The 10264-nt window shown below is 38.1% G+C and overlaps 1 protein-coding gene across 1 annotated transcript; it reads right to left on the reverse strand.

The window, feature by feature from the left end:
• Window positions 1–1462: 1462 nt before the first annotated feature.
• LOC103712677 (ATP-dependent Clp protease proteolytic subunit-related protein 4, chloroplastic-like) lies at window positions 1463–8942 on the reverse strand. The gene is made up of 7 exons (XM_008799260.6): window positions 8405–8942; window positions 7098–7301; window positions 4554–4609; window positions 3262–3388; window positions 3009–3086; window positions 1955–2068; window positions 1463–1870 (listed from the first exon to the last, which is right to left on the reverse strand). Exons 1-7 carry the CDS (start codon window positions 8675–8677, stop codon window positions 1799–1801), a joined length of 924 nt encoding a protein of 307 aa, XP_008797482.3. The 5' UTR covers window positions 8678–8942; the 3' UTR covers window positions 1463–1798.
• Between the last annotated feature and the right edge of the window lie 1322 nt (window positions 8943–10264).

Genomic DNA, 10264 nt, shown 5'->3' on the forward strand with positions numbered 1-10264 from the left:
ACGGCCTTGATGCGCTCCCCGCCACTCCAGCCGGGCCTCTCTATTGGCGACGCGTGGATGACTGCGCTCCGACTCAGCGCCCGCCCCGGGCACGTGCGGACGCCGGAGCGGCGGGTCCCGGAATGAGAGGCCGCGCCGCCTCGCCCCGCATGAGACACCACCAGTCCACCACATGTGCAGCGCCCAAGATTCGACACGCGTGTGGGAAAGTCCGTAAGCAAGTCGTTTTCTGTTGAAAAGAACACGTGTCGATCAGGTAGACGTATTCGAAGGAAAGGTTCTCTCGGGGGATTTGAGCCTGACAGTGTAACGAACTGATAAAGCGAGATAGTTGATCGCTGCACGCCTTTTCAGGAAAATCAGGGGAGTGTAGTCAGAAGAAAGAGGAGTGGAATTATCAAACCCGCGGCTAAATGCATTATAACAATTATGGGCACCCACGGGAAACCCGGTTGACGAGAAAACAGATGAATGCATTAGAGGCGGTTTGGGTCGCAGATGAATGCGATGGACGGCGCATACCTAAGGCCTTGTGATCCAACTCCAGGAGTCCCTCCATATAATTGCAAATTGAATTTTACTTTGAAGACCCATTTATTTGAGAGACATGAAAAAAAAAAGATCAACTATCCTATTTACTAACTCATGTTTTTATGCTTCTTTATAGAGATAAGCCACTTTATCATTAGTAACATTTATTCATGGAATGGATGAAAAATCTTATCTACATAGAAAAAAGATAAATCATTTTTCCATCAGCGAGTAAAACAACTTTTTTTTACCCTAAAATACTCCTAACCTTGATATCATTATTATTATGTCATATAATAATATAATATATAATATATAATAATATTATATAATATATATATATAGAGAGAGAGAGAAAGCAAGTATAACGAGCCTAATAGATAGATGTTAGCAACTTACACGAAAAAGTAATAATGCAAAAAAATAATGAATAACAGATTTCGGAACTATTTTTTAATACATAAAAAAACATAGATAAATTATTTTTCTATCAAAACATCTGAAAAACACTTATTGAAAAAAATACAAATTTTCAAGTAAATTTTTTACCCTCCAAAGAATAAATCCCAAAGCAAAGAATACCGATCACAATGAGCAATAAGATTTTAGACATATTTGGAATGTCAAGCAGCAGAGATTTTTCTTGCTGTCAATTGATAACTTCCTTGTGCATACTTACTATCGAAACCATTTTACTCAACTGAGAACTGATCAAAGTAAAAGCATGAAAATTGCAAACTTCTTATGACCGCATGACGTTATAGAACTGATTTGATGCTCATATGCAACGCCTCTTCATCCAACTCCCAGAGTATCCAAGCCACAATAAACTCAAAAGGACCTCTATGAGCCTTTTCCTACATCGAAGAAAAAGCTGATCATGATAACCAGAAAAGTTTTCAGATACATTTGCAAAGCCAAGCATCAGGGGTTATATCGCTGCCAATCGCTATCTCCACTGTGGATAGTTACTACCATGAAACTTTTACATGACCGGAACTGATCAAAAGCAAGAACGCCAAAATAGCAGAATTTGCAGTAGTACATGAAATTATAGAACCGAACATATTCTCAGATTCTTCAACTGGTTCTTTTTACAGACCACGAAAATGGATCAGATTCTGGAAACTAGTAAGTTACCAACTCAATCAATACATATAAGCCCTTTTGCTTTCAGAAAGCTGACCAGTAAGATGCGGCTTCTTGTAAATAATCACATGACGATTTTACCTCAACATTTTTTAAGCATGTTGCTTCTGTTTAGATTTTATATAAGTTGAGCTCTTTTAAGGTCAGATACGACACTACGGTCTTCCCGGCCTCTTTCATTGTACAACACCTGCAGATTATGAGAAGCTTAGCAGCAGTAGTTATTGATACAACTAGGCAGGCAATAGTTTTTTTCCTTGCACCCAGAAATTACCTTATCGATGATACCATACTCAACTGCTTCGCTAGGACTGAAATATTTTGGGCGTCTGATATCTTCCTCAATTTGTTCAGGAGGTTTTCCTATATGCTTAGAATAAAGAGCAACCTAAACAAAGTAGCTTCAAGTCAGTTTCGAAAATGGCATAGCTTTGGCTCAAACATTGACCAAGATGGCATTCTTCGTCTTTTTTTAATTAGCTTTTCTAGATGATTTTTTCGACTAGTCTGATTGTTTTATGACAATCCAGGCAGAGTTCCTAATGGCTAGAACTCCAACAACAGATCTTAGACACACTCATCCAAGAGAGTCAAATTCCAAGATAATTGGTGCATCTACATATGCAATCAGTAAAAAATTTATGATATTGATTTAGTATAAATTTGCTGCAAGCGTTCAGGATTTTTTTTATAATTGTTAACAAAATTTTTAATTGTACATTTGCAGTATTAAGGTTGAAAGGAATTTTTTCTTATAATACAAGTATCGTATATTTGACATTTGTGAAATTATTGAGGAGAAAAGAAATTACAGAATTGTTTCATTCGACACGTACTTTGGAAGCAGATCCTTTTGCCAAATTATGAATGCCACTTGACAGATTTGTTATACATCATAGATTTTAGCAGGAGATGGGCATATTCCATAATACATGTAAATATTCAGCAATTAGAACAATGATGTCCAACCCATTCAACATTACATTTCCTTTGTCTGTACAGAACCAACTGTTTCATAAACAAGCATGAATGGGAATTTGGCTTCGTATTATGTATAATCAAGAGACCTCATACACATACTTATGATTTAGATCATGTGAAGCTTAAGGATGCAGTGAGCAAAGTCTATGCATGCAAGCATGGTAAGCAATTTCATTATTGCAATAACCAGCATATTTCCAAATCAATGCCATGATGGGATCGGAATCCCACGTAGAGTTAAGGCTCCTAACATGTGATATCACCCAATTAATGGAGAAAATAACTAAATGCACAAGAGCACAATTTGTTTTTCTGTAAGCATATAAAAAGCACTAAAGAATACTTACCAATTCTGCCTTCACATTTTTTATTTCTTTTCTTGCAAGATCAACATCTGTCGCTTGGCCTTGAAACCTCGCAATTGGCTGTAGATTGGAGCAAAGATGGTAGTCAATACCGAATAGGCATATCTAATAAATTAACAAAAAGGACTAGCCTTACAACAGAAAATGGCATACAAAACTACAAAACTAAATCAAGCAGCATTATGAAAAACAAATAGGTTAAACATAAAATTACATGCCACAGAAGAAGAGATACCTGCTTTATCATTATTGTTGATGATGGTAGAGCAGCACGGTTTCCTCTAGCACCAGCAGCCAAGAGTAATGCGGCTTCTCCCCAAGCATTTCCAACACAAAGTGTGAAAATAGGTGGTTTAACATACCTGTACCGTGAAGGAAAGACATCAGTTTTCACTGGTGTATCAACTTGCCAAAACAAAGTATGATCCACAATTACCTGAAGTGGGGCAAGGTGCAGCAGTGGATTCGGGTAGGTAGGGGGAAATGGGTCTCTAAAGAAATTAGATTATTGGCTTGTGTTAATGCAGAGGTATCATCCCATTTGGCAAAGCATGATTAGATTTTTTTTCAGCAAACTGTGAGTACATACAAGGAGCATATGACATCTCATGCGCGTACTGGTATGTGAATGACATGGGGGCATGCCACAAAATTTCAAACCTTGTCAACATAAACCGAGTATACCCATAATCCCCTAACCAGTTTAAACTAATGTACTTTGCATATCAGAAGGTTCATGAAGAGAGAGAGAGAGAGAGAGAGAGAGAGAGAGAGAGCAGCGTTGAGTTACTAAAAGTCACACAAGACTCAAAATAGTAAATTAGTTTATATATGGCATGAAGTGGAGACCTTTAAATGCGAGCTGAAGATAGTAATTTTAAGTTGTAAAATCCCTCAGAGTTGAGAAGTACTTGTGTAATTGCTTGAAGTGCAGATAAATTTCTGTATGAGTGCTCTTTCCTAGGTTGATATGGATACAGACGACAAGAAGGTGCTAACATTTGACCTATAAGGACAGCTTAAAATGTGACCTCATTTGCTCTTTGGTTAGCAGGTCTACATGTATCATTTCTATGCCTCTATATCCTTATTTCCTATTTTACAACATTAACTCCTTTTGACCCCCCCCCCCCCCCCCCCCCCACCAAAAAAAAAAAAAGATGCATCTCTCCATCTCTATTTCCGTGTCCACATCAATTTTCCAATTTTATAACATTAACCCCTCTTTGCACCCCAATAGGATGAGCCTTGGTATAGCAGTAAGGTTGCTCCATTGTAACCTAGGTGTCATGGGTTTGAAATATAAAAACAACCTATCTACATACAGGGATAAGGTTGTATACGTCTGACCTCATTGAGCTGCCCTTTTAACCCCTTTTTGCACCCTCCGCTTTCATAGAGAGAGAGAGAGACAGCAGTAAACTAAAGATAGCTTTCTATGAGCTAGCATTTCTTTATCAGCCACAAGCATCATGTAAAAAAAATGGTGTATCATGAGAATCCAAAAACTAGGGTTGAGAAAAAAACCTCATGACATCATAAATTGCAAAAGCCTCTGTCTCATAACCCAATTTTTCTCCACCCTAGAAGAACAAATAAAAGATTCTCTATCAAATGTTAGCGAAACTAAATTTCAAACATGGAATATCTCAAGCAACTAAAAATAAAAGATCGAACAAAAGGCAAATAGAACCATAAAGTATAAGATCATGCAGCTTTAAATAATTGAAACATTAATTAAAGCTTCAAGATTATATTAGAGGCCACTGCTCTTCTTTTTTTCAGTTACAAAGTCCGCTGCTCTTTTTTCCCCGCTAGAAAGGGCCTGCAAGCAATGGGCTGCAGAATGGGGAGTAGCCCTCTGCCAAATACCCCTAAACGCCCCAAATCTGATGAAGGCAGTATTTGATCCCGGTCATTTGGTATAATTGCCGAAGACTTTACCAACTTCATAAGCTGGTAACTTCGAGTCCATAGCTCTTCAATTGGTGCATTAAATGTCAATATTACTTGACTTGATAATATAGAATAACATGACAAAAAGGCTAAGGAAGAGTTACACCTTAAATGACTTAAGATTATAAAGAAGTTTATTATATAGCAATCAACAATCACACACATATTTTTGCCTCTTCAATAAGAAACTTCTACATTGTACAGGTCAAGCATGGGGAGTGTTCAGTGAATTCTACATCTTCCCTAGCAATAATAAATCGCCACTTAATTTAGTTTAACAAAAGAGAGAGCTTTTCTGAGTTAAGAAAGTGCAGAAAATAATTCCTATGACCAAACTATGAGATATTTTTTTTTTAACTACAAATGCAGTTTTTTTTAAACTACAAATGCAGTTTTTTTTTCCCTTATGTATGAGTTTGGAAGAAAAGAGGAGTTAAAGAATGGCTAGAGACATCTCACAAAATAAATCTTTTTCACAAAAAGGAAGAGACATCACACCAATTTCTTGAACAAGATTACAAAGCCAATATGCCATTAGGATGAAAATAGGATTGTGTTATATGCTCATCATTCTGAGCTCAGAACCAATTCAATGAAGCACATTATTTTCCTTCTGGCATTTCAAAGACACAAGGGTGGTGAACCTATTAGAGCAATTGCAGATACAAGCTGGATGAGATTTTGCCACCAGCCTAGAGTATAACAAGATGTTTTTTAGATGATTAAACCATCCTCAGGGAAACTAGATTTGGATGGCGTGCCTGAATTGGCCAAAGGTTAGCCTGGGTCTGGATTTATTATCAGAAATTTGACTGGTCAGATTTTGACAGCTGACTGCTAGGGATTGTGAGAATTTTGTGGTCTTTGTTAAGTGGCCTTTGAGAGAGGATCAAATGCTTACACGATATTTTGGGACCAAGTCTATCTGGGTGGAAGGTGACCTAAATTGTGTTATTGAAAGAACCAAAGGATCATTTACTATGGGGCATGGGAGCATATCCCCTTAATATAATATCCTTTAGAGCAGCCAGATACAAGTATCCTATGCAGCCAGAGAGGAAATCTAAGACATGCCAGCACAACAGAGTGATATACCAGTTATGCAAATCAAAAACTCATCCACACAAATTATTTGGATACTTATCACCAAAAACATATAGAAATAAGAAACATGTTATCAGGGATAAAATATAAATGACAGCTACAAAAAAAAAAGGGTTGTCTTGACTGGAAAGAAAGTTGCAGTGCCCAGGTTGTTGAAGGAATACAGGTTGAACAGTATTCCTTCAACAGCATAGACTTGCAACAGAGAGGAAATATGATCTGAGCATGAACATATAATCAATCCATTATGAAATAGCTAAAGAGAAGTGACCAACTTTGCAAGTTGAGGCACCAACTGGCAGCTTACTTAATATTTTTAAGTAAGCCTCTGGTTTCCATTAATTTAAGGGCCTGAAGTGAGAAATCGATTAACTAAACTTTACACATATATCATCTCACTGTTACTATTATTGTGAAATCTAAATCATGTCAACACCGCACAATCAAATATGAAACAATGTAAATGAAATCTTAAAGCAACTATGGCAGGGGTATTAGTTCATGGATTCTGAAAGAAGGGAAAATTGGTCTGTGAGTGTTGCAAGCCATCTCCTTTTTAACAGCTTGTGCATAATAGTCCATCCTGATGCTACAACTAATGTTCAGAGCAGGAAAAGAAATAATGTCTGAATGTGGGATATTTACAATTTCACCAAACTTATACACACATACGCACACATACTTTGCACATTTAAAATGCAGTGTTTACATGTACAAATCCTGAAATGAAGTCTCCTATGGCACTGTTGTGAAGCATGTAAGAGTACCTAAAGCAAGTTCTGCAATTTTTGTAATACTTATTTCTACTAAACAATCAACATGCACACATATCGGGACACTCCCTACTCATCTAGCTGACAGCAGCAATTTCTGATGTTTGATATAAGATAATCAATGTAAGGGTCTCCTTTGATAGATTCAAGTTTGAAATGCATAAAACTTTCTGATTGTATATTTTCAAAGCGAACTACTTAAGATGAATTATATTATGGAAGACGAAAAGAAGATGACCTTCGTTGTGCCGGTGGAATTTATGTACAGGTAAATTGGCTTTTCTGCATCCTCATATTGAAGATAAAGAAACTCTGCTAGCATCAGCTCTGTCACTGATGGAACAAGAGACATACCCAAGTAAACAATTCGATTTTTGTACAAGTAAGAGGCTAGATCTGGAGGTGGTTGCTCCCATGCACTTCCTCTCAAGAAAGGGATAACCTGTTGACAAATGAACACAAACCATGAAGATTATAATCAAGCAAAGATTACTTGTTACATAAGACCTCTACCACAAAAAATTTAATGCTGAAACAACAATCATATATCTGTTACTATGTATGAACTATATAGTATGTTTAACACCAAGTTTAAAATTATATGTTTCACCAATGGCCGGACAAACAAGAGAATTATCCTACTTCAGTGTCACAAGTGAACAACTTACTCGATCACCATGCATTAAAGCCTATCAAATTGAGAAACCTGTTGAGCCTAGGAAATATGATCTGGTCACCAAGGATTGAGGTGCCACTGCATATCAGCCTGTACTGTAAATTAAATAATTTGTCATCTAGGCATGGGCGGAGGAGAGCTATGCTGTAATGTGCATATTAGTCTGTTCCAGGCAATAGAAGCCATATCAATCTTGTCAAAGGTACAGGGGCCTAGGCAGCCTTTCCCATGTGCTTGGGAAGCTCCATTGCTAAGTGCCTACCAGCTCCGGGGTCCTCGGAAGCAAAGTCATCCAGCCGGTTGGTGAGCACCTTCGTAGTTGCCTGAGTGCCTAGGAGCCACTTGGCGCTTCTGTAGCCAGTTTGATAGTCTCCCACTGCTTATGAGTTATGACAGTTTATTTCCCTTAATTTTAAAATGATGATATGCAATCCTTTTGCCACAATTGCACTCCCCACAAGTTAGATCCCGAATGGTATCCAAAACTAAAATTACCAGCCCCAATTTTCCAAATACTCAATTGCTTAATGAGATCAAAAACATGTATCATACACTCTCTCCACCTCTTACCAACCGTATACTCTTCGTTGTTTAAATGGTCAACATATTAATTGGATGCTATAAGCACCATACATGTAATCATGACATGATTTTTTCTCTTTTAAGTCGAGCAATCTCAGTTGTAATGCCTAAAAACCATTCCTTTGTCCAAGAAGGGCTCGAACACGAAGCCCAGGAAGCAGAACTTTAATATAACAAAAGAAAATCAAAGTAACGAGAGTTTAATCTTGAAAATCCATGAACAGATCACAAGAAAACCCCAGAAAAATTAGAAGGAGAACAAAGAAAGCCAGTGTAGCAGAGATTACCATGGTGATGACGCCCCTCTTGCCCCGGCGACCGGATGGAGACGGGATTAGCGACGGGATCCGCATCTTCTGACCAGAGAAGTCGCCGGAGACGCTTCCTCCGACGAAAGGAGCAACTAAACCGCTGCTGAGAGAGGATGCCCTCGGAGAGGCACCCGGAGAAGGGGTAAGAGCGGCCTTGGATTGGATCCTGGCGACCCGAGAGCGGGTGGGAGGAGAGGAGATCATCCGCGCCTCCAGGGGGAAGTGCGAGTGGGTGAAGGCCACATCCATGTCTCGCGGAGCAGGAGCGACCGCCGGGCGTGGTGGCGGAGAAGGTTTTATTAGTTCGAGAGAGGAATTCGGGGCGAAGGGGGAATTTTTTTCTTTTCTTTTTTGAATCAGCTGCTTACACTACCTTACGACTCAGCTAGCCTGATAGGGAGAATTCGGCACTTCCATATCATTCAACGAATATCGCCCAGAAGCAGGTGCTCCACCTTCTCCTAGCCTTCTTCCCTAAAATAAAGCTGAATCTCCTCCAGAATGATACAACCAGCCTACAGAACATATCTCGCATAGAAAAGCCGCTTCTATGCTGCCCTAAGCTCCACCCCAAAAGCCGAGGCCTCGAAAGAGCGACAACCTCCTGTTGTAAATCAGCTCGACACCGTAATCTTTGATGACAAAAGTCACTCCCATTCGATCGGCACCGTCGGACAGACTCTCATCGAAGTTCATCTTTAAATACCAGAGGGTGAGGGCTCTCAAGAAATAAGAACAAATCTGAACGCTGTGGTAGTAAAGAGGAGGTCTCAAATGTCCCTAACTATTGCAGATAAATCTAATTCAGCAGCCTTCATGATCTCTACTGTCTGATGGAGAGCCCGTTCTAACAGGGGCGTTAAGGGGTTAACGGGGCTGAAGCAATAGGCATGGCGAAATCCGACGGCGTTGCACGCGCTTTATCCCTGTTTTGGGAATTGATGTGTGATAGAGAACAGCAAAAACTATGTTCACTCAGAAAACCTTGGTTGTCATGCAAGCGACTAGATAATATTGATAAAAATCTTTGCTGCCAGTTTATTTATAAGAAGAGAACGACAATTACATGTTTCTAAACAAAAAATAAATCAACGAAGCAAACAACAATTAGCCTATTCCTATAATAAACTATAATAAGGTTTGTTATGAAATTTAAATCAAAAGGCAATTCATGCTAATGTTGTTGTATACATTTTTAGTCAAGTCATTTTAAATTTCATATATATTTTTTATTCAATATATATAGATGCATGTCTATTATAATTAATATAGCAATCTACATCATTGGTGCTATCAATAACAAATCAACTAAATAATAGTAGGAAGTTTTCGTTGGTGATACCTCGACAATATTAATATTATGCAGGATCTTACGGTGAAAATTTAGAGAAAATTGAGAAATGATATGTAGAAATTATATGTAACATCTATATTATCATTTTTTTTTTGAATGACTAAATTAGTCCTTTTAAGATAATAGTTGATTGACATAAGTCTAGCAGAGAGTATCCTTTGTAAAGTTTAATAATATCGTGCTTCATATATGATGACCATAAATGAGTTTAGATGTGTTTTGTCATCAATATTAGTTTTGCAATGTCAACAATAACAATTGACCTTTCCATTCATTGGAGTGAGCAGACAACAAATTAGATGCCTCTTTATTTCTTTTTCTACTTAAGAAGCTACTTTCTTTCAAGAAAGAAAAATGCTCCGGGGCAGCCATGGAGCATATGAAAAGTCCTTCTAAGCTCACCTAATGCTGGTTTTATGATTTATTATTTAATGAAATCCTAACATCCATATATTGCACCAGTTCTCCTAAACTACACCATT

Source organism: Phoenix dactylifera, chromosome 1 (genome assembly GCF_051530095.1).
Source record: "Phoenix dactylifera cultivar Ajwa chromosome 1, Ajwa_hap1_PhDact_Kaust_v1.1, whole genome shotgun sequence".
NCBI classification, from domain to species: domain Eukaryota; kingdom Viridiplantae; phylum Streptophyta; class Magnoliopsida; order Arecales; family Arecaceae; genus Phoenix; species Phoenix dactylifera.

Coding starts and splice junctions, on each gene's coding strand:
- LOC103712677 (XM_008799260.6), bottom strand. CDS start 8,677: ATGGATGTGGCCTTCACCCACTCGCACTTCCCCCTGGAGGCGCGGATG. Junction 4,610..7,097: donor ATTCCACCGGCACAACGAAG/GTCATCTTCTTT, acceptor TTGTTCTTCTAG/GGTGGAGAAAAATTGGGTTA. Junction 3,389..4,553: donor GCAATTTATGATGTCATGAG/GTTTTTTTCTCA, acceptor TTCACGGTACAG/GTATGTTAAACCACCTATTT.